The sequence below is a fragment of the Ochotona princeps genome, chromosome 6 (assembly GCF_030435755.1).
Source record: "Ochotona princeps isolate mOchPri1 chromosome 6, mOchPri1.hap1, whole genome shotgun sequence".
Classification (NCBI taxonomy): domain Eukaryota; kingdom Metazoa; phylum Chordata; class Mammalia; order Lagomorpha; family Ochotonidae; genus Ochotona; species Ochotona princeps.
In genome coordinates, this window is record NC_080837.1 from 69,390,866 (window position 1) to 69,415,939 (window position 25,074).

Here is a 25,074-nt window from a genome sequence, read left to right on the forward strand (position 1 = left end):
TGGGAACTGAGAACAGGTTCCTGGCTCCTGGCAATGGACTGACCAAGTCCAGGTCACTGCAAGCATTTGGAGAGTGAATCAGAAGTTAGGAGAGCTAGATACCTATCTTTCTGCGCTCCTAATTTTCAAATAAGTCATTTTAAAAATTGTTTTTGGAAAGAAGAGGTTGCACAAACTTCTTGAAGAAACCACTGTTTATTTCTCTGTTCATCCTGAGTTACTGCTAACTTTCTGGCTATGGTGAATTATGCTGCAATGAGCAATGGTATACCATCATCCGTTTGAGTCCCTGCTTCAATTCTCTGAGTGTATATATCCAGGAAGGGAACTACTGGGTCAAAGAGTAATTCTGTGTTTGTTTTTTGGAGGAATGACTATAGTGCTAGAAACTGTTTTAAAAATCAGTTTTAAGGGTGGACAATAGAGGTTCCTTGGGATACTTGAGTTCCATATCATTGTGCCTGGATAAAAGTCCCAGCTCCACTTGCAATTGCAGTTTTCTGTTAGTGCCAACCCTAGGAGGCAGCATGTACTCAAGCACTTGGACCTGTGCCACCCACAGGGGACACCAATACTGAGCATGGAGCTCTTAGTTCCACCGGCTCAAACCTAGCTGAAGCGGGAATCTGCCGAGTGAAGCAGCTCATGAAAGCTGTGTCTCTGTCTCTCACTCTCTCTCTGCCTTTCAAATAAATAAAAACTAGAAAAAGAAAAGAAAAATATTCAGGTTTTTTTTCATAAGCGTAATCTGAAACAATGCATGCTATAAAAAAATGTTTTACCGTCAGCTTCACAGAAGTTATCTGAAGAATCATCATGTTTGGTCCACTGGAGGACGGCCTTCTGCGTCTCCTCACTTGAAACAAACAGAAAGTGCTGTTATTCCTTTTTGAAGTTAACAAGTGCCATAAAAGAGGCACAAGATAACTGCTACCAAAAAAAAAAAATACACGTATCAAACCTCAGTGATTCATCCACGGCACCCAGCCGTTCAGCTTGCTCACATTCTTCAATGAGATTATTGGCTTCCTCAGAATACTACAATGAAAAAAGCAAAGACAGTACGGCTTCTTGTATTTTAAACTTGCAAAAAATATTTTAGATATTATTTGAGGCTCTTTCTGTGCATGGCTTTAAAAGTTTTTGCACAGAAACAAACTTCTGGGGACCTGCACTGTGGCTCCACAGCTTAGTCCTCCGCCTGCAACCACCAGCATCCTGTATCGGCAACGGTTCCTGTCCCAGCTGCTCCACTTCCCTCTGGCTCCCTGCCTCTGGCCTGGGAAGGCCTCAGAGACAGCCCACGTCCTTGGGACCCAGGACCCACATGGGCAACCCAGAAGACGATTCTGACTTCAGACTGCTCAGCTCTGGCCGCTGCAGCCACTTGGAGAGTAAATCAGTGGACGGAAGGTCTTTTTCTCTGTCTCTCCTTCTCTCTGCAAATTTGTCTTTCCAATAATAATAATAATAAAAATAAACAAAAAATTTTAAATCAACCTTTTGAATAAAAACAAATAAATCCTTGAAAAAAAGAGAGAAAGAAACCTAAGAAACCCTAGTTGTTTTCTACTCATCCTAAGCAGGAAGTGAGTACAACTCATGGGTTTGCCTTTGGGGTTTTTTTGTGGTGGTTTTCTTTTTTAAAGATAATTATTGATTTGAAAGGCAAAGGTACAGAGAGGTAGAAGCAGAGGTTGAGAGAGAAGTTCTCCATCTTCTGGTTTACTCCCCCAAGCAGCCACAACCGCCAGGGCTGGAATAGGCCGAGCTCAGTAGATCCCCCCAGATTTTCCACATTGAGTTCAGGGATCCAAGCATTTGGGCCATTGTTTGCTGCTTTCCCAACTGCATTATCTAGGAGCGTCAGCAAGGAGCTAGAACATTAGTGGAGAGACAGGACTTGAACCAGGACCCATAAGGGATGCTGTGCTCAGGCACAAGCTTAACCAGATGCACCATGGCCCTGGCCCCACTCGGGGAGGCTTCTGGGACGCCACAGCAACAAGTCAGCAACAGAAGCAGGAAGACAATCGATCAAAAAGCGAAGCCCGAGTTCCCTGATGGCCCCATTGGTAGGACGGCCAGGTAGATTACTGTCCACATGGAACAGTAAAACAACTGGCCACTAAAATACCTGAACCAACTTTTGAAATATGTATGTATTGAATGACAACTTTCATTATAATTATTAGACAGTTAAATACAAATGTTATCTTTAAAAATAAGGTTATTTTTCTTTCACACATAATGAAGTACTGAAGAATAAAAAAGATATATCAACCTATAATCAAATGGTTCAGGAAATAATATGTATGAAGAAAAAGCATTTTAAAATGTGGCAAAATATGAAAAATTAGTGATTCTGCAGAAGTAGTATCAAAAATGTATGAATCCTTCAAATTTTCTAGGTTGGAAGTGACTTCAAAATGAAGGTAAAAATATGTTTAAAAAATGTACTTGAACAGTAACATATACCTATATAAAGAATAACATACATTTAGCAAACCAATAGTTTAGGGGCTGGCATGATACCACAGAGGTTTCAATCACTGCTTATGACACTGAGATCCTGATAGGGATGCCAATTCAAACACCAGACGCTCAGCTTCGGATCCAAATCCCTGCTAACGCACCTGGGAAGTGAGGAGCAAAAAGGCCACATCCTTAGGTCCCAGCCACCTATATGGGAAATACAATGGAGTTCCAGGCTCCTGGCTTCAGTGGGATGGACTGAGAAGAGGTATAAATGAATGAACAGTAACAGTTTGTACCTTCACAGAAGCCTATGTTTTTTGCAGGCAAGCATGCATTTATCAACATTCAGGAAATGCACAATTAATACTTATGCATTTCATTGTGTGCTGATATTACAAAAGGTACACGTTAACAATACTGGGAGCACAGTACAGCAGCCCCTGCTTGCACCCAGATTCCATACAGGCACCAGTTCATGTTCCAGCTGCTCCACCTCCTTTCCAGCTCCCTGCTTGTGGCCTGGGAAAGCAGTAGAGGATGGCATAAGGCCTTGGGATCCTACACCTGTGTGGGAGGCTTGGAAGAAGTTCCTGGATCCTGGCTTAAGATAAGCTCAGCTCTGACCACTACGGCCAGTTGAGGAGTGAACCAGTAGAAGGAAGATCTTTCTGTCTCTCCTTATCTGTAAATGTGTCTTTCCAATAAAAATAAAGAAATAATGGGCTTGGCGCAGTGGCCTAGTGGCTCAAGTTCTGGTTTTGCATGTGCCGGGACCCCATATAGGTGCCAGTTCTAATCCTGGTTGCTCCACTTCCTATCCAGCTCCCTGCTTGTGGCCTGGGAAAGCAGTCAAGGACGGCCCAAAGCCTTGAGACACTGCACCTGCTTGGGAGACCTGGAAGAAGCACCTGGCTCCTGGCTGCAGATCAGCTCAGCTCCATCGACTATAGTTACTTGGGGAGTAAATCATTGGACAGAAAATCTTCCTTTCTGTCTTCCTCTGTGTATATCTGACTTACCAATAAAATCTTTAAAATAAATGATAAATAAATAAATAAATAATCTTTTTAAAAAAAGAACAAATACTGGAATCTAGTTATTGGCCTACTTCTTGTTACATATGTTCACCTACTTAATGAGATGTATTTAAGAATTTACTCTGAAATGCATTCAAAAATAGGATGTTCCAATGGAAGGATAGGAGGACAAACAAATGGTCAAATATGCAGCAAATAAAGTTTATCAAAATGTCGGTGGCAGGAACTACAGTATTCATAGGAAAAGCCTTTCAACTGTTCCATATTTAAATTTTTCATAATATTGGGAAAGTTTTTTAACAGTTAGTTTAAATGAATAATCCTATATCCCCGAATGTTGAGTAGATGCACTCTGGAGTTGAACACATTCCATTCCTGGCTTTAGACACAGCCTTAGAACAAACCACTGACTTAGGAAGCAGACACTTGGGCTTTGCCGGCCAGCTGGGATGCCCTGCTGTCCCCACTGTCCGCGATACTGCCATAGCCCTGATGAACAGGAAGTAAGGGTCTTCTGCAAGCTCCCTCTCAAAAGTCTGCCATGAGAAATGTAAATTCAGTACTTCACTTTCACTGAAACATATATCTCTGCTTTCCTTTTTTAAATAGTTATTTCAGCTAAAAGGATTTATTGCAAAATTTAAAAGCTTTCTCATAAGGTGAAATAATTACACAGTTGTCAGTTAGAAATGGAGTAAATTTACTATATAGTAAAAGACAAAGTCACTAAGGCAAAACTATTCCCTTGATGCAGGCCTTTGCTTCCCCCGTTTCTCACAAGCCGAACTCCATTCCACAGGTTTCCCACTGACCAACCAAAAGCTGGCCTGCAGGGCAGGGCATACTAACCAGTCCACAGCACAAACGGCTGCTAAGTCCCAGAGACCAGCAGTCTAACACTTCTCCTGCCAAGACTCTAAGGAGGTAGCTATCCCCAGGTGTTCCAGTGCAATTCTTTGATCAGCGGGAATCTAGTATATTGTCTTTGAAAGAGAAGTTTAGTTCCTAGCATCTAGAAAAGTCAGAAGAAGAAGAACTTCCTACTGGTCCTCTATGCATTACAGTACAAAATAAATATCCACAAATGCACAGTGCTATAAATGAATGAGTAAGCATGTAGGAGACAGTGCAAAACTCCTATACCGTAGAATTTCAAATAATTAATGCGACACTCTGTTCCCCAGAAATGCGGACTGTCCACAGTGACTTCCTTCCAAAGACAATATGGAAAGGGCTGGGGAGGGTTGGCAAAAGGACACCTGCAGTGGGACAAATGACAAAAGCCACCAGAGCCAGGTGATACAGGTTCTCTGACAGAGTCCCACTGCCAGCACCTACTCCTGACAGTGAGGGAAACTCCATCAACCTTAGTGGTCTTCCTCCCAGCACACCTAAGCCCAGGCCAGTAATGGGAAGAGCATCAGACAGATCCCAATGGAAGGACATTCTACATAGCATCTGATTAGACTCCTGAAAAATACTTTGTCAAAAACAGAGTCTGGGAAATTGTCACAGGTAACAGGGGTATCCTGGATTAGGATCCTGGACCAGTTTCAACAGGACACTGGGTATAAGTTAAAGCCATCTAAACCCAGGGTGGAATTTCTTTAGTAATAATGTACCCACATTTGTTCATTGACTATAATAAATGCACTACGCTCATGTAGGACGTTAATGACAGGAAACCAGTTGCATCACACACGTACACACCTTGTAGCTCGCAGATTTAATTCCGTCAGGAACTTCATCCTGGACAAGGAAACAGACTGCTTTTAGATGACAGTTACTCAATTTTCCAAAACAGTACTTCAAATTTCTATGATTCATGAGAAATCCATAAGACAAATTACTGATATTCACATATTTTTAAATTGAGAACAGTCAGGCAGTTTTTATATAATTTCTTAAAAGTAAGTAAAAATTCAACAAATCATCCTATGAACTACCATTCAAATATTATGGACTTGAAATATCAAAAGAAGCATCATTCTTTCTTTTGCTATTCAAACTGTACCATGTTTGGCCACCAAGAGATCAAACGAGTGCCCACTTGATAGGACTACCGTGTAGTCATGATCCACTCTTAGAATCTATTTGAGAAGAGGAGCGATGGACCGAGAGAAGGAGGAGCGCCTTCCCACCTACCGGCTGACTTCTCCAATACCAATCATGGGCCCTGGCTGGAAGTGAGGAGCCATGAACTCAAGCCAGGCCCCTGTGTGAGTAGGGCAGCCACCTCTGCTGCCTCCCAGGGTGTGCATTAGCAGGAAGCTGAACTCCGGAGCGGGAGCCAAGCAGAGCCCTGCTCTCCACTAATGCATCCTATCTGGAACCTCAGCAGCTAGCCTAACACTCACGTGCAGATCGTTTTTTAAGGAGTATTGGTTTTCAGTGGTGCTTACCACCTAACTAAACAGTCTGCCTATTCTCAAAATGATGCTGTGGGAAGTCTGAACACGACAGGGCACTACACCAATGCCAGATACTTTCCTGAAAGATGCACCTGCCCAAAAGGAAGAACATGCGCAGATCATCACTTCATCGTGTATTTCACAGACTTCCAACTACATCAATGTATCTTATTTTTCTAGATGGATTTAATTGTTTCCAAATAACAAAGAATATCATATTTAGTAAGGATTAATTTCAGCAGGATTGATATCTTTGCCATATTTAGTGTAGCTTTAAGGTCATCTCTGAACATTTGCCCAACTGATTTATTAAGTAAAACTTAGGAGAAGTGCTAGAACAAAGAATGTGTGCCTTTATACTTGTCTGATACAAATTTACCTCTAGGAAGACTTAACCAATAGAGGCTTTAGTTCTTCTTTCAGAAGTAACACTGGGTATCGCTGTGCTTTTGCACACCAGCCAGTAGATTACAGGTAGAAGAACCTTGTCTCACCTGCTCTGCTACCCATCCAGCTCCCTGCAAATAAGCCTGGGAAACCAACAGATGATGGCCCAAGTGGCTGGGTCCCTGCCACCTACAGGGGAGACCCAGCTATAATTTGGCTCCTGCTGGGAACTAATACATCCCCCGCTGTTACAGGCATTTGGGGAGTCAATCAGCAGAGACAGGAAGATCTCTGTCTCTCCCTTTGTTGCTCTGTCTTCCCAACAAACAAGTCGTCAAAAACAAATAGTGGGGACCCGGCAGTGTGGCCTAGTGGCTAAAGTTCTCGCCTTGAACTCCCCGGGATCCCATATGGACACCTGTTCTAATCCCAGTAGCTCCACTTCTCATCTAGCTCTCTGCCTGAGGCCTGGGAGAGAAATGGAGGATGGCCCAAGGCTTTGGGACCCTGCACCCGTGTGGGAGACCTGGATAAACTTCCTGGCTCCTGGTTTCAGATCAGCTCTGTACTGGCCGTTGCAGTCACGTGGGGAGTGAATCATCGGACAGAAGATCTTCCTCTCTGTCTCTCCTCCTTCTCCATGTGTATCTGACTTTCCAATAAAAATAAATCAATCTTAAAAAAAAAAAAAAGAAAGATGGGCCCGGCGCCGTGGCCTAGCGGCTAAGGTCCTCGCCTTGAACGCCCTGGGATCCCATATGGGCACCGGTTCTAATCCCAGCAGCTCCACTTCCCATCCAGCTCCCTGCTTGTGGCCTGGGAAAGCAGTTGAGGATGGCCCAATGCTTTGGGACACTGCACCCGCGTGGGAGACCCGGAGAAGGTTCCTGGTTCCCGGCCTCGGATCGCCACAGCACCGGTAGTTGCGGCTCACTTGGGCAGTGAATCATCGGACAGAAGATCTTCCTCTCTGTCTCTCCTCCTCTCTGTATATCTGACATTGTAATAAAATAAATAAATCTTTAAAAAAAAAAAAAAAGAAAGAATGGCAGACCATCTAAAGTAGTGAGTTAACTGTGTTTAATCCTGAACCTACCTACTAAAGACATTGTTAACTATTACAGGCATAATACAATGGCTCTGCGGTCCTTTCTTATAGGTATAGTCTGCAAGGTTAACAGTGAGATGCCAAGATAATTTACAGTAAAATACAGCAATTCACAATACAAATGCTATGTATGAAAGTTAACAATTTAAGCTGAAAATATTCCAAAACGTTTGAAATGGTCTCATCACCACCCAAACAGAAGCCCTCAGACTGAGTGCAGAGGTGCCAGAGAGGCACCTGAATGGCTGACGCCCTTCTGGCCACCTGGGGCGGAGCTTCTCCCAGACCGGCTCCTCTCCCTCACTCCTCTCCTCCCCTCTCCCAGCAAGCTCGGCTCCATGATCTCCCTAACAAACCTGCACTCCAATACTCAGGTTTCTCCCCGCTATCAAATCAAGGCCAAAGTTCATCTTGCATGCCCAGGTCCTGGCATATAAGTCAGACCCTAAAAATTTTGCATCATTAAACCAAATCACATTCAACTGCTAACTGATGTGACTTTCTCCAGTCTTCTACTCCCCCACAATACTGTCAGATAAGTTTTTTTTTTTAAAGGTTTATTTATTATTTTTATTACAAAGTCAGATATATAGAGAGGAGGAGAGACAGAGAGGAAGATCTTCCGTCCAATGATTCACTCCCCAAGTGACCACAACAGCCAGTGCTGTGCTGATCCAGAGCCAGGAGCCAGGAACTTCTTCCAGGTCTCCCAAGCAGGTGCAGGGTCCCAAAGCATTGGGCCATCCTCAACTGCTTTCCCAGGCCACAAGCAGGGAGCTGGATAGGAAGTAGAGCTGCCAGGATTAGAACCGGTGCCCATATGGGATCCTGGCGCGTTCAAGGCAAGGACTTTAGCCACTAGGCCACGCCACTGAGCCCTAGGTTAACTTTCTAAAACTCAGGTCACGCCCTGGTACTTAGCTCCTAAGCTGGCACACAGACTTGCAAGTCAGGAAGAGTTGTAGGTAGACAGACATTTTCCAATTATTTCTTAAAGGAAAGGCCTTCTCTCCAGCATGATCTTCACTAAAGAAACAATAAGCCAGTCCCAAAGGGTCAAACGTCATACATTCTCTCTGATACAAGACAGCCCTCAGGCAAACTACAAAATAAATAGACAAAGGTAACCATGCCTTTATACATACACACACTCTCACAGATGAACAGCCCGACACAGACCCGCACACTGGGTAGTAAAGTTATGCTACAGTATGCGCCTCTACTCCCATTATGAAATACTTAAATATGTTCGCATAGAATGATACTAGGCATTCTACCTCTACCATTCTTAACATATCCTGATACGATTAAATGGCAGAAAGCTAATCTTATAACTGCTACTAAGTAGCTATAGCAGCATAATCATTTGGGGAATAATCGTGTGTTTGGGGATTGTCAGGGGATGGAGAGAGTAGGGGACAGGGAGGGAAAAAAGTCCTGTACCTACAAAACTGCATCATGGCAAATTAAAAATTAATAGTAATAAATTTTTAAAAAGAACCCAGGCACTTTCAATGTGATATGCAAGCATTTTAACCCATGTCTTACCTACCACAAAGACTTACTCCTGCAATTAAACTTTAAATATTAAAGGAATGTTTTATTGTTTAAAAAAAAAAAAAAAGGCAGGCTGTGGGCGTGGCAGGCACTCTGCCCCGATCTGCCAGGTAACAGCTGACCAGCCCCTGTCCACTCTCAGACAAACCACTCCCTGCACCTCTCTCTCAGCTCTGCCAGGCACTCCAATCAAATAATAAAACATCTATCGCTTAGCCCTACAAAACTGCTTTTTTTCCTCTAGGATTTACAATAAAATACACCTCATCCTTCCGTCTTTCAGTTTCAAATGGAAGTATATCACAATTTCTGCTATCATAACAGAATATTTCAACTTGTAATGTGCCCAGTCTTCCTAAATGAAGCCAGGTGTCTGCTCCCGGAAAATCTAAGAAAAAAAAAAAATACACACCAAATAAAGGGAAAGGTTTTGATTATTTCAATTAACTGCCTTTCATTATACTACATACATAATTTTCTTCACATAAGTTCCAAGGACCCGGTGCAGTGGCCTAGAGGCTAGAGTCCTCGCCTTGAATGACACCGGGATGCCATTTGGGCGCTGGTTCTAATCCCAACAGCCCCGCTACCCATTCAGCTCCCTGCCTGTGGCCTGGGAACGCAAGATCTTCCTCTCTGTCTCTCCTCCTCTATAAATATTTGACTTTGCAATAAATAAATAAATCTTTAAAAAAAAAGATCCAAAAAGAAAAGCGAATATTAAGCAAAATGAATGAATCATCTATCCACACAATTCTATCATTAAGAGGGCAGTATATTGCAAAATAAGTTACATCTTTGCAAGTGTTGGTTTTTAATATGTAAATGCTGGATGTTGCACTTAAGGTAAAAACTGAAATACCACCTTAGCTATGATGGCTTCTTTAAAAAGTGGTAACAGGGCCGGGCACAAGAGCCTATTGGCTGGGGTCCTCACTTTGCACAAGCCGGGATATCCCATATGGGTACAAGTTCGTGTCCCAGTGACCCCACTTCCCATCCAGCTCCCGGCTTATGTCCTGGGAAAGCAGTCGAGGACAGCACAAGGCCTTGGGACCCAGCACTCGCATGGGAGACCAATAGGAGGCTCCTGGCTCCTGGCTTCAGATCAGCTCAGCTCTGGCCAGATCAACTCAGCTCTGGTCATTGTGCCACTTGGGGAGTGAATCAGCGGATGGAAGATCTTCTCTGTCTCTCCTCCTCTCTGTATATTTGATTATCCAATAAAAATAAATAAATCTATTTTTTTTTTAATTGTAACCAATGAAAAAAAATGTGACCATTTTTAGTGCAGATACAGTTCTTACAGATTGACAAGGTCTAACAGCACAATCCCTCCTGCCACACTGGTTGATATCGTTCCAGAAAGGACAAGGCTTCTTCAGGTTCACCTGCAAAACAATATTGGGAGGAAAAAAGTATGTAAAAATCTGAAATCCTAGACTGCAATGAGCACATGTTGAATTATGACAACACTGTCCTATCAGCAGCTCTGTCGTTTTTTCTTCCACTGCCTGTCGCCAGGTTCTACCGAGAGTTTGAATTTGGGACAGATGGCAAGAGAAACCCAAAGAGCTCCTGTGAGCACTGCCCAACTCGGGCTGTTAAAGCAAGAAGCAGTTCATGGCAGAGAACAGTCAAGGCAATTAGGAATGCCTACAGGAGCTAAACACGCCAGTGAACAGTTCTTCTGAACCCTTCCAGACAAAATATTACAAACGCTATTTCAGAATAATACCTCGGACTAAAATCATGCTGCTTCACCAAAATACTTAGTTTAATTACTTACAGTCAATTAGATGTTTCATAAAATTAGCAGGTTTTTATAACAATACAATAGTTGCTGTACTATTGAAGTTCTCAATTTAGTACTCTCACCTCTAAGTCTAGGGAGAAAAACTCAGACCACACAATTAAAAGCATCCCGTGGGTAGTGTCTGAATCACATAGCTAATTCTTCTGAACTGAGTTTTCCTAATGATGCCTCTGTCAATTTTAAGTAATAACAATTTTCCAGCTCAGTAATTCCTAACGAAATGTAATTATCCATTGAAAATACTCTCATACCCAAAATATTAAATTACAATACCTTGTAATATCTAAAGTAGTCGCTTTCCAGGAGTTTCTGTAGTCTTGGGAAAAGCCTATAGTTATTAAATTTATCAATGGTTTCAACATCACAGGTACAATCATCCAAGTAACCGCTAACCTGTTGCAAAGAAAAGTGACATAGTAAGCGGCGTGTTAGACGCAACAGTATTCTCTTCCTTCCCACGGCTGCCAGGAAAGACTCTCCTACCCGCCCACCGCCTCCCGCTCCCCCCCAATTCTCCCCGCTGATGATGGCAAGAACCTGGTCACACACTGCTGCCCCTATTACAGCCCTGGAAGAGTGCAGGAGCAGATAACGTCTGTGGGGTGTAACCTCCATTTGCCACAGCCATCATGGAACCCTGCCCTTCCAGGCCAAGGTTGGGCACATGACCCAAACCATGCCATGACCCCCTCTCCAAAAATATGAAATGATAACTAAGGGGTAAGGACGTATCTCTCTGTGACTAGCACAACTGATGAGTAAACTAGGACCACATTGGCTCAGGTGACCTGGGGACACAGGGGCCGACAGGACAGATTGTTAAAGCTGCAAAAGCAGCAGTGACAGGAGATTGCGGACACACGACAGGACACACAACCTGGACTCCAGAGGGGCGTGCAGCACCCACCCAAACCCTCCTTCCAGAAGTCACACACTCCTTCCGGGATCTCCTGAGACTCCAAGTTCCTCTAATTCACTTGTCTCTGTGTTTTTCTGTTTGTTTGTTTGTTTGTTTCTAAGACTGCATTCACTTATCTGAAAGAGAGAGATCTTCCATTTACTAGGTCACTTCCCCAATGCGACAAAGGGGGCTGAACCGGGCCAGTAATTCCAGCCAGGTCTCCCACAGGTGGCAGGTCTCCAAGCATAGGGCCATTTTCTGCTACTTTCCCAGGTGTATTAGCAGGAAACTGGACTAGAAGTGCAGTAGTTGGTACTGTAACCAGGAGCATGGGATGCCGGCAAAGGTGGGTGGCAACTTAACCCACAGCAGCACAACACTGGTCCCTTATTTTAATTTCCACAAGATGTAAGAGTCAGAGGTAAGCTTAGTAAGTATATAAGAAGTGATACTGAATTTACAGCATAAGGATTGAAAAAGCAAAGAATTTTGAGATAGTACTTAGGTATTACTTACTATCAGCAAAACTAAGCAAACTGATTAAAATTCAACCCTGATCTTTAAATGCTTAAATCTATGTCTTAACTGTATTTACTCATCAAAATCATTAAACACACCCAATACTAGAACACAATACAAAACTATAATCAGACAATAGTGTCAGTTGTGAAACTGCAAATTTTGCATGTTTCTTGGGATCCAGTCAACACTTTGGTAGAGTTAATTAAACAGTGTTTTATACAGTACATAATGGGGGGAGGGGAACGCCGACAACAGCCTTGAAAAATAAGCTAAGGAAAAGAAATACTACTGTCTGAATATTTGCATTGTGAATTAATTTGAATCACAATCTATGCCCTACAAAAATAATTTTAAAATCTACTTGTAAAAAACATCAAGAATCTTCAGTGAAGTCACTGAATTCAGACAGTTTCTCTTTGGGATATAAACGGTGTAGATGACCTTTAGAGAGAAGAGTTAGGCTGGGTAGTAGGCAGTTGGGGCATTCTGGGTCCCCAAGTCATCATTTTTTTTCTTTAATACAAAGGAGTATTTTCCCCCACCACGTCTTAGATTCTCCAGAGACAAGTGCATATTTTAACATATCAGGAACAAGCCCACCTGAAGCATCTGTCCCCAGCCATTGCCAAGGGGGAGGGCTTCACACTGGCCTCTTTATCATTAGAAAGGGACCAAGGAAGTTGGTCTGTGACATCTTTCTGGCCTTTTGTCAGGGCCAGGTACCATGGAAACCAGAACTTCTCTTTTTGTTTATGGAGAAACATCTTTGAGGCAAAACTTCATTAATATGGGTCTCTTTTTCCATTTTTCCTCCTGCCACTATGGCAGAGGGTAAGGGTCCTTTCTATCTCAGAGCCCTCTCCTGGCACTAGGACAGGAGTCTCCTTTCTCAACTTTTCTAATAAATCTTGCTTTAAAACTAAACTGTGGGGCCCGGCGGCGTGGCCTAGCGGCTAAAGTCCTCGCCTTGAACGCGACCTGGAATTCCATATGGGCACAGGTTCTAATCCCAGCAGCTCCACTTCCCATCCAGCTCCCTGCTTGTGGCCTGGGAAAGCAGTTGAGGATGGCCCAAAGCCTTGGGACCCTGCACCTGCGTGGGAGATCTGGAAGAGGTTCCTGGTTCCCAGCTTTGGATCAGCAAGGATCTGGCCGTTGCAGTCACTTGGGGAATGAATCACTGGAAGAAAGATCTTCCTCTCTGTATATCTGACTTTGTAATAAAAATAAATAAATCTTTAAAAAAAAAAAAAAAAACTAAACTGTGGGCCCAGCGCCATGTCCTAGCGGGTAAAGTCCTCGCCATGAACGCCCAGGATCCCATATGGGGGCCGGTTCTAATCCCGGCAGCTCCACTTCCCATCCAGCTCCCTGCTTGTGGCCTGGGAAAGCAGTTGAGGACGGCCCAAAGCTTTGAGACCCTGCACCTGCGTGGGAGACATGGAGGAGGTTCCTGGTTCCTGGCTTTGGATTGGCGCAGCACCAGCCATTGCAGTCACTTGGGGAATGAATCATCGGATGGAAGATCTTCCTCTCTGTCTCTCCTCCTCTCTATATATCTGACTTTGTAATAAAAAATAAATGAATCCTAAAAAAAAAAAAACTAAACTGTGTCCGCACGAAAATTCTTCTTTCCTGTGAGACAAGAATTGAGGTTGCTGCCGTATTCGGGGTCAAAAACCCTACAACACTTTTAATCTGAGAACATCACATAACAGTGATGAAAAAATCTGATCTACATATACTGTCATGTAATGATCATTTCCATTTCATACGCAAATCTGTCCCATTTTCCTACCAAAATTCCTAAGTACACAATAATCTCATTTTAGATAATAACAGCATGAAACTGCTTCTAACTCAGATTGATTGCATTTTTCACACCTACCTTGGAGCCTTAAAATAAACTTCTAAGGGCAACAATGTGCTACAAATTTTCACACAAAGAACAACACAGACTGCAAAAGGCAAAGGAAGCGAACGTGCAGAAAACCTCACAGGAAGTGTGGAGCAAGCCATTTGTCCCCCTGAGGAACTCATTAAAGGAATAAAAAAGACCTTCAAGACAGGCCAGTGCTCACCACCTGCTGAGTTAGCTGCCTCTCCCAAGGAGCTCTCAGGATACCCCCACCTGTAAGAATTGCATCTCTGTGTTGAACTGATCTCTGTGTTGGACTGAGTTCCTGTCCACCAGAAGGCAGCATCCTTGAAAGCAAAGCATGTTTATTCATCCATGCATTCCCAGCACTTAACACTGTATTTCCAGGAAGCACATTGTGGGTGTTCAATATTTACTGTGGAATAAGGTTGCATAAAGAAGGAATAAATGGGCCAGGCATGATAGCGTAGTGGTTAAAGTCCTTGTCTTGCACACGCCAGGATCCCATATGGGTGCCGGTTCTAATCCCTGCAGTCCCTCCTACCCATCCAACTCCCTGCCTGTGGCCTGGGAATGCAGTCGAGGACGGCCCAAAGCCTTTGGACCCTGCACCCACGTGGGTGACCCGGAGGAAGCTCCTGGTTCCTGGCTTCGGATTGATTCAGCTCTGGCTGTTGCGGCCACTTGGGGAGTGAACTATTGGATGGAAGATCTTCCTCTCTGTCTCTCCTTCTCTCTGTATATCCACCTTTCCAATAAAAATAAATAAATCTTTAAAAAAAAAAAAACGGAATAAATGCTGCCCACTGTCACTTGTCACCAGAGAGCAGCACCACAGGAACGCCTGCGGACCGCTACACCCCCATTAACAATTCCCTACATAGCAGGACACGCAGCAGCAAGCAGGCAGGGAAGGAGAACAACCCTTGTGCTCAGCATCTTACCCAACCTTTTGTCTAACTTACTAAGAAAGCTACCGGAAGCTCCCCAAGGCACTTAGTAGTTCAGGGAAACCAGGGAGCAGACTGCAGAACCGGATCCCCAGAGGGAAAGTGGCAGATGCAAAGCCAGCCCAGTTGCAGAAAGCTGAGGATAACGCAGATACCAAGACGGAGTGTCAAGGGCTAGCATAGAAATCCAGGGGCCAGACCCAGGGTAGAACCCTGGAAACAAAACTAGATCCTGGAAGTGAAACCAAAACCAAAGGACAGCTGCTAATCTGCCAGGAAGGTCACTTCACATGAGCCTCGGGGTACAGAGCCACTGAATAACCGCCCTGCGATCTCCCCAAATCAAACAGAACTCCAGCCCCACCTCAGGGACCTGAGTGCTTTCACTCCACATCCTCACCTGCCCCTAGCTCCCAGGAGAATTACTGGCCAAGACCCGCTGAAGCTCACTGCCCCAGGCCTCGGGCAATAATCAGCCAACGGGGAAAGGGCAGGAAAAAGCAAATAAGTCATCAATCAATCGTTCAATACGTGCAAAGAATGCATTATCTGGCAAAGAATGTCAGGAGCATTTGATTCTCTGGCTTTATGCTCATATAAAAAAACAAAAGATCGCATCCACCTCTCATGAATTCAATCGTTTTCTCCCTGTGGCAAGAGCAAAATCCTGAACACAAGATACGGTTATTAACCACAAAGCCTTGGGACGCTGCAATTGCATGGGAAACCCAGAAGAGTCTCCTGGCCCCTGGCTTCGCATCAGTGCAGCTCCGGGCCGCTACAGGCACTTGGGGAGTGAATCAGTGGACAGAACATCTTCCTTTCTGTCTCTCCTCTCTATCTGACTTCCCAATAAAAATAAAATAAATCTTAAAAAAAAAAAAAGTCAAATGCACCAAGAGGGGGCATTTGGCCTAGTGGTCATATGCTATGTATGTGTAGCGCTAGCACTGTGGCACACACGAAGCTGTGACTTTGAGGTAACTGCACCCCGATCAGGGCACATCTGCTTGCAGTCCCACTCAAGGCCTGGCTGCTCTGCTGCCCCTCCAGCTCCCTGATAACATGCCTGGGAAAACAGGACAACCCAAGTGCTCAGACACCTACTAGCCACATAGGAGGTAAGAACCCCAGGCCCCTGCCGAATCATTGTGGAAGGGTAGGGAGTGAACTAGCAAATCAAAGATCTCTTTTTCTCTCTGTCTCTTCCCCCTCTCCAACTTATTTCAAATAAACTAACTGATCTTTTTCTTTTTTATAGGTCTTTTTTTTTTTTTTTTTGAAAAGCAAATTCACAGAAAGAAGGAGAGACCAAAAAAGTTCTCTCATTTTCTGGCTCACTCCTCAAGTGACTCCAACAGCCAAAGCTGAACATCTGAACCTTGGATCCAGAAGTTTCCAGAACTCTCACATGGGTATGGAGGCCCAGGAACCAGAGCCACCCTCTGCTGCTTTCCCAGTCTACAAGCAGAGAGTTGGCTCAGAAGTGGAGCAGCAGGGACTGGAACCGGTGCCTATGTGGCATGCTGGTTCTGGGGGGCAGAGGATTATCCTAGTCAGCCACTGTGCCAGCCCCATAAATTATTTTTTTCTACAAAGATGCTTGCGGTGCCCACATGACATGTCGGAGTACTTGGATTCAAGTCCCAGCTGTGATCCCACCAAGTCCAGCTTCCTGCTAACACACTTGTGGGCAGGCAGCACTGAGGCCTGAGTAGTGGGTACCTGTCACCCACGTCAAGACCTGGAAGCCTGATCGGTCCGAGGCTCCTGACTTCAGCTGGCCTAGCCTCCGCTACTGAGGAAATTCCAGGAAACCACCCGGTGGATGGGAGATTTTTTATTTATTTATTTACTTTTTGCTTTCTCTTTCTCTGCCATTCAAATAAAATAACTTTCTTTTTAAGATAAGTGTGGTATAAGGTAAACTCTGGCTTAGTGGTTAAGATGCCATTTAGGATACCTGTATCCTGTGAGAATGCCTGGCTGAAGCCTAGCTCCAGCTTAGACACCATGGAAGGCAGCAAGTGATGGCTGAAGTACTCGGGTCCCTGATACGCACATGGGGAACTTAACTTGTGTTTCCGGCTCCCAGCTGCTGCCTGGCACAGCCCTGAAACATATGGCATTTAAGGAGTGAGTTATTGGAAGGATTCAGTCCTCTGTTTCAGTATTTCCCCTTCTCTTTCAAATAAAGTAAATTAAAAAAAAATGTTTTAAAGATTTATTTCTTTTTATTGCAAAGTCAGATATACTCAAAGGAGGAGACTCAGAGAGGAAGATCTTCCGTCCGATGATTCACTCCCCAAGTACCCGCAATGGCCGGAGCTAAGCCCATCTGAAGCCAGGAGCTTCTTTCGGGTCTCCCACACGGGTGCAGGGTCCCAAGGCTTTGGGCCATCCTTGACTGCTTTCCCAGGCCACAAGCAGGGAGCTGGTTGGGAAGTGGAGCTGCAAGGATTAGAACTGGCGCCCATATGGGATCCCGGCACGTTCAAGCAAGAACTTTAGCTGCTAGGATACTGCACCAGGCCCATAAAAATGTTTCATAAAGAAACTGTGGTATACATGTGCACACAGAGAAAAATCACTCAGCTTTAAAAAATGAGTTCTTGGGCCATCGTTGTGGTACAATGGGGCTAAGCTGCCACCTGTGTGACCCAGGCATCCCATATGCGCATCCATACAAGACCCAGCTGCTCCGCTTCTGATCCAGCGCCCTGCTAATGAACAGGAGAAAGCAGCAGAGACTAGCCTAATCACTGAGCCCATCACCCACATGGAAGAACCCAGAGTTCCAGGTTCCTGGCCTCCGCCTGACAGAAGCCCAGTCATTATGGCCCAGTAGGGAATGAAACAGCACACTGAAGATCTCTCCGCCTTTCTCTCTGTTTCTCTCTCTCTCTCTCCTTCTATAACTCTATCTATCTTTCAAATTAATAAACCTTAAAAGAATGAGAGAGCCTGCCATTTGTCCCAATATTCATGTTGCTAAGTGAAATAAAACAGACAGAGGCAGGCAAGCATTGTAAAATCTCATTCACAGATCTTTCTTAGAAAGCTCAAATACAGAGAGAATGAAACACTGGTCACCAGCAGAGGGCGAGGGCAAGACTTAGGTAACAGGATAAAACCAGCAGATAGGGAGGATGAAAAATAGGAAAACTGTTCACTCACTGACAAGTACACCAGGTCAACTCTATCAATGGAAATACCAAAGATGCTACACTACATGGCAGGTACCATTCCAAGGACACCAGAGCTATTCCTGCTTTGAAATCTTAATCTTACTGAAACCTTAAGTTGCCATCAAACTATTTAAAGAATGAAAAAATTTATGACACATGCTTTCTTGAGAAGAGCCTGGAATGTAGCATGCACTCCATCGGTACACAGCCCTCCAGCATAACCTGCTCCCAAGATCCCTGGATTTGAGCTTTAATCCTTGACTTACTCTCATCCCCGCCCCGCATTACCAAACAGTCCTCTTGGCTAGCAATTAACATCCTGTTTAAAATCTGCGGTCACAGAACAAACAGGCTAAATCTGCTAAAATACAATTTTGCAGTCTATAGCACACTCTAAAAGTAACCTATTTTCAGAAAAGCCATTTTTTTGTGGGGGGGATGCGGAATTACGTTGAGTTTTCATCTTTAATTAGCCTGACATTAAATCTTCTTTTTAATTTTTTTTTATTCATTAATTACATTGTATTATGTGACACAGTTTGATAGGTACTGGGATTCTCCCCACCCCTCCCCAAACCCTCCCCCCATGGTGGATTCCTCCACCTTGTTGCATAACCACAGTTCAAGTTCAGTTGAGATTCCCCCATTGCAAGCATATACAAACATAGAGTCCAGCATCTTATTGTCCAGTCAAGTTCAACGGCTTCTTAGGTATACCCTCTCTGGTCTGAAGACAGAGCCAGCAGAGTCTGACATTAAATCTCAATGCACTTAAGTAAGTGGCTCTAGCTGTTGCTAGCACTAGTCATACCAATATTGATTTTAAAACATTTATTAAAGACTTGTGTATTTACTTTGAAAGAGTTTCAGAGGAAAATGGAGAGAGGAAGAATGTTCCAGCCACTGGTTCTCTCCCCTGATGACCGCAATGACCAACGCCAGGCCAGACCCAAGCCAGGAGCCAGAAGCTTCTTCTGGTCTCCCGTGTGGAGTGGCAGGGGCTGGACTTGTGGGACATCATCTGTTGCTTTTCCCAGGCACGAGGTGGAACAGCCAGGTCATGAATCAACATCCATACGGGATGGCAGTGACACAGGCAGCAGCTTTAATACCATTCCACAACACCCAGCCTGATAAAATATTCTTCTTCTAAAAAAACTACTTATTTTTATTGCAAAGGCAGATTTGCAGAGGAGAAACACCTTCCTTCCACTGGTTCACTCTTAAAGCGGCCACAACAGCCTGAGCTGAGCCAATCTTAAGCCAGGAGCTAGGAGCTTCTGGGTGTCCCACGCAGGTACGCAGGTACAGGGTCCCAGGCTTTGGGCCGCCCTCCACTGCTTCTCAGGTCATAAGCAGGGAGCTGGATGGAACTGGAGCAGCCGGGATACAAACCAACACCCCATATGGGATCCCAGCGTGTGCAAGGTGAGGATTTGGCCACTAGATCCACCATGCCAGTCCCAACTGATAAAATATTCTAAGCACAGAGTTTACAAACTAATTTCCAACTAACATAAATGAATATGTATATATGTATGTACGTATGTGTGTGTGTATATATATATATATATATTATTTTCACAACTGTCTGTATATCTGGGCATTAATGTTTCTTCTGAGGATAATTCTTTAAAAACACATCCTAGGAGTCCTTGCATGGGTACTGAAGTTCTGCTCGATTCATTCTCTCTGGCGGCACACAACTGGGCAGTAACTGTCAAAAAGCAACTGTGGAAGGTCTTCATTTACTTCCATACCACACACAGTACTCTGACGGGCAGAGGTTTGGCACAGCAGCTAAGCTGGTGCTTGGGATGCCCATAACTCCAGTTAGGGTGCCTGGGGTCAAACCCTGGCTCCACTTCTGGCTCTAACTTCCTACTAAGGCGCACACCTGGGAGACAGCGGGTCCAAGCCAAGCACCTGGATCCTGCAGCTCACGTGGCCTCCCGGCTCCGGCCTGGCCCAGGTCCAGCTGTGCAGGTATTTGGAGAATAAATCAGCAAATAGATCTCTCTGTAACTGTCTCTGTATCTCTCTCTGTCTCTGCATTTTACATAAATAGAAACAAACAAATGTCTTAATTAAGTTTTAAAAAAGGGAGTTTATCAAATAATTTTAAGTTCAGGCCATTGAATCATGTGTTTTTAAAACACCTTTATTTATTAGGCCTGGCACAATGCCTCAACTGGTGCCAAGATGCCATATGAGTGCCGGTTCATGTCCTCTTTGCTCCCCTTCCCATCCAGCTTCCTGCTTACGTCCCAGGAAAGCAGTCGAGGACGGACCAAAGCCCTGGGGCCCTGCACCTGCGTGGGAGACCCAGAAGGAGCTCCTGGCTTCGGATCAGCTCATCTCCAGCTATTGTGGCCATTTGGGGAGTGAACCAGTGGATGGAATACTTTTCTTTCTGTTTATCTTTTTCTTTGTAAATCTGCCTTTCACAAATTAAAAAAAATTTTTTTTCTTTATTAACTGAAAGGCAAAGTTTGGGGAAAAAAAAAAAAAAAGAAAGAAAGTGAGAGAGAAAGATACAGGGATTTTTTTACGTGCTGTTTCACTCCCCAACTGGCTGCAATGGTTGGGGCTGGCCAGGCTGAAGCTAGGAGCCAGGGGCTTCCTCCAGGTCTCCCTTGTTGGTGGCAGGGGGCCAAGCCCTTGAGTCACTCCTACTGCTCTCCAACACACCGTGGGGAGGGGCTGGCTGGGTAATGGGAGCAGCTGAAACTCAGGGCTCTCACAGGCTGCCAGGATTGCAGGAGGCAGCTTAGATGCCATGCCACAACATCAGTTCCCAGTAACAAGTAACAGTGAATTTACACGCTATCACGTTACACATTATCAAAAGAGCTTACACATTAAAAGGAATTTTAGTAGGATGTGAATGTCAACGCACAGACACAAATAGTAACAATGCTGAAAGACACATCTGGAGCCATCAACCCATTTAAATGATCAACTCCAGAAAAGCATGCATTTGGTTCACTAAGCAGAACAACATTTTTGGTATTCCTACCAGCACCGTGCTCATGTCTTACACTTCATCTCTCCAGTTAACAGACGCCGCAGTCTGCAATATCAAAACCATTCTGTAATTTATCTTGCCAACGTCTCATGCCTTGTCCACGGTAGGCATCAACAAATGCTTGCTGAATTTAATCCGATTAATTGCATGGCACTACACGGTCAATGTCAATGGCTTTCAAAAGTTGAATGACCACATGCTGTTTTGCCTCAAATCAGAGCAGAACCGCTTAGCATAAGCCAGCACAGTGTGATGAGGCCACTGCAGGAACCAGGGGCAAGAGGGACAGGAAACAGGAAAGGAGTGAAGATAAGACGACTTACAACACAGAATCCACAAAACTCTTGCGGCTCTTTGGGCGCTCTGAATAGTACCAGAGAAGATTTTGCTCAGTGGAAAACTTAGTTTTTACTTTCTAGCAACAGCTTGTTTGGTTAAGCCCTTCGAGCCAGCGCCTTCCACTACCCCCAGTGAACATTATTCACCAAATTGTGAGTGGGTCACAGCAGAAGTCCACCCGGTTACCCTGGTGGCCCAAACACTCAGAATACACAGTGACCCTTTTGTTTTTTCCAAGATGTATTTATTTAACTTGAAAGAGAGAGAGAGGGACTGACTGAGGGAGATCTTCCATCAGCTGGTTCACTCCCCAAAGGGTTGCAACAACCAGGGCTGTGCCAGTCTGAATTTAGAGGCCAGACGCTTCTTCTGGGTCTTCCACCTGAGTGCAGGGGCCCGAAGCCTGGAGCCAGCCTTCATCGCTTTCCCAGTGACAAGCAAATGCTTTCCTACCAGCAGCGACTTGGACCAGAAACAGAGCTTCCAGGACACGAACTAGTAGCCATCTGGGGTGCTAGCGCTGCAGACGGAGGATGAGCCTGCTACACCCCATGCAGCCTCCCCTGCACCTGCCAGTCACATGTGTCTGTCCGCGCATCTCTCTGTAAGCTTGTCTCTGCTCCGCATGCCCACCCTCCTGTCCCGTCACCCTCGTCTCTGCTAAAACTGACCATAACTGACACCTGACTTGCTTCATTTATTAAATATGTTGATCATTTTTGTTGCCAAGTAGACCCTTTTTTTATTATTATTATTTGCTTATTTTGCAAAGCAGATTTGGGTATCTTTTCCCTCCTGGGTAACTCTCCTAACCCCCAAGGAGAAGCCAGGACACCACAACCCAGTCTAGGTCTCCACATGGGTGACAGCACCCAAGGACGCAGCCATCACCGTGGCCTCCCAATGCGCACGTGAGCAAGAAGACGGGCCCAGCAAAGGAACCAGGACTCCAGTCCAGCCCTCCCCTCTGGACGAGACCGTGGCTAGCCCGTTGTGAAACACACTGTAACACACACACACACACACACATCTTCCTCCCATAGAGAATTTCTAATTGCCCTTAAAATTATTTCTTAACTTGAGGTCCCAATTTTCTGTTTTTAAATATTGACCATGAAACACACAACAACCCCCCCCCTTGGTCGACAAGAAAAAGTAATGAGCCTAACGGATTTTTATGTGTTGTGAGAATATTTAAATCTGAGGATGCTGCAAAAGGGGGAGGGAGAGTTTAATCACTAATGAGAAGAAAAAGGCTAAAAATTAAAAGTTTCCCAGTTTTAAGCATATCTCTAAAAAGGTGACAACTTAAGAGCTCAACCTATACTTGTATCCCACTACCGCAATGTCGAGACAGTTGTACCGTCATCCTATCTTTCAGTACCAAATACTTGGTTTGCAAGCCCCTTATTTACTTTTTAACCTCTAAGCTTTAGGCTGTCGACCCTTTCGCCTTGGAAACACCTGACGCTGCGCCATTCCCAATCACTGAAGGTTAACAGAGTTGTTCAATGCTAGCGGTAAAGCAGTAATTTCCCTTCCACGCCCCTGACAAGTCCCAGTCCACGCCCACTTCCACTCCCCAAGCACTTGTACAACATAATTCCAGAGCCTCAAACCAAAGACGGGATACCTCTCTCTCCTGGGAGCATTCAAGCTTATTTTCTCCATCACAGGTACCAACCTCTCCACCCATAAACGTCTCTTTACTGACCATAAACTGGTGATAAAACCCACTGAAAGGAAGGCATCCGAACGCCTACTCCTGGGTTTCCTGGAAAACGGAGGGTCTCCCCCATTCCTCACTGAAGTCAATTTCACAGTAATGATGGTAAGTTTCTTTGAATTGTTTTGCTCGAAAAATCCATAATTGCTGCTCATCGCAGGAAATGTTCATACTAAACTACTAACCAAATGTGTGCATTGGAAAAGCAAGGACCGCCTTCCCTTCCGTTCAGCTATCTTGGTGTCCCGACTGGACACAACAGGCACAGGGCAACCGCAGCCCTCAGGGATCCGAGGCAGTCACGCTCCCTGCCTACCACCGGATCTAACAGCAGCGCCCCTACAAAAGGCTGTGGGGGCCAGCAGACCTGCCCAGCCACAGGGTCCATGAGTCCCCGGTCAAGTTAGAGAGACCCCAGCAACGTGTTCACAGCAAACGTGTGAGAGCGCGGTGCACACTGCGCACACCGTTCTCGGAAGGGGCAGGAACACAAAGATGCAAAAGGCAACGGAGTAAGTCCCAGCCTAGGCACCCGCAGCCCTCGCCCGGTCTGGAGCGCCCGAGAAGCGTTGCTCTCTACCATCTCAAGGCGAGCGGCAAAGGACACAGCCCCGGCTCGGAGCACGAGCACGGTGCACGCGTTCCCGCAGGAGGAAACGCAAAGACGCACTCCAACCCCTCACCTGCCGGGCCGCGCCGGACAGAGCGCGGGGCGCCGGGGCCAACCAGCACCAACACTCACAAACCTCCTCACCTGGCAGAAGCACCTCTGCGCCGCCGTCTCCGAGGCTTGCTGCCCGCCGTGGCCGGCGCCGAGCAGCCCCACGGCGCCCAGCAGGCCGATCAGGAAGCCCCAACCGCGGCCCATAGCCGCTCCGGCAGCTCGTCGCCCGCGCCTCCCAGTTGCCAGCACCCGGGCGCAGGCCGCGCGCCCTCAGATGAAGCCCGCGCGGGCCGGCCCCCCGGTGCCGCCCCACCTCCGGGCCGCCTCCCTGGCCCGCCCTCCGCTCTCCCGCCTCTCAGCGGCCGCCACCTCCCGGCGGAGCCTGCGGACGTGCCGCGGCGCCCGCGCCGGCCGCCCGGGCCTCGGGCCGGCTTCCTTCCCCGCGCGCGTGAGGCTGACGCACCAGCCGGCTGCCCGGCTCGGCCCCGCCTGGCCCGGCCCCTAAAACACACACACACCATTCACCGGAACCAGGGTCCCCCACCCTGGGCGCGCGCCCGAGATCCCGCACGGGAGTCCGGGGCTGGGGCTGGGGGTAAGGGCCTTTGCCCGCTACGTGGACGCCTGCCACAGCCGGAGGGGCCCGGGTTTCCGTGCGGGGCCCCGCCCCACCCCGCGCACTTGCGGCCTGTCCTTCCGTATCGCAATGCAAGGAAATCCAGCCAAACCAATTACGTGTCCACCGTGACCCTGACACAGTCTCAACGCTGGAAAAAGTGTATATGTAATCCAGGGTTTCTAGGAGTCACTCCAAAAGAGCAAAAAGAAAACAGGTGACATTTATTTTCAAAATCTATTTTATTTAACCCAATGCGAAGAAAATACTAGTTCAAAGTGTAATCATTACTGACGGCATTGATCCATATTGGCCTGGGTTTTTTTTTTCTCTCTCGTTTTGAAATCCAATATGTGTTTTACACGCACTAGACACATCTCATAGCCAGGTGTGACAAGGACCCACAGTGGCAGACAACGCTCACGGTAGAGGCCACCCTGTCATTTCCTAGGCACCTAGTGGCCTGC

The 25,074-nt window shown here is 45.8% G+C and overlaps 1 protein-coding gene across 1 annotated transcript in view; it reads right to left on the reverse strand.

Annotated features, from left to right (window-relative positions):
* ERO1A (endoplasmic reticulum oxidoreductase 1 alpha) overlaps positions 1–24,553 on the reverse strand; it is a 47,377-nt gene extending 22,824 nt beyond the window's left edge. The window contains exons 1-6 of the mRNA XM_058666442.1: positions 24,082–24,553; positions 11,068–11,187; positions 10,286–10,369; positions 5,226–5,264; positions 962–1,038; positions 783–856 (exon numbers count right to left, since the gene is read on the reverse strand). Of these exons, the coding sequence (XP_058522425.1) occupies positions 783–856; positions 962–1,038; positions 5,226–5,264; positions 10,286–10,369; positions 11,068–11,187; positions 24,082–24,195 (508 nt within the window). The 5' untranslated portion in view covers positions 24,196–24,553. The remainder of the gene's footprint in view (positions 1–782; positions 857–961; positions 1,039–5,225; positions 5,265–10,285; positions 10,370–11,067; positions 11,188–24,081) is intronic.
* Positions 24,554–25,074: the final 521 nt, after the last annotated feature.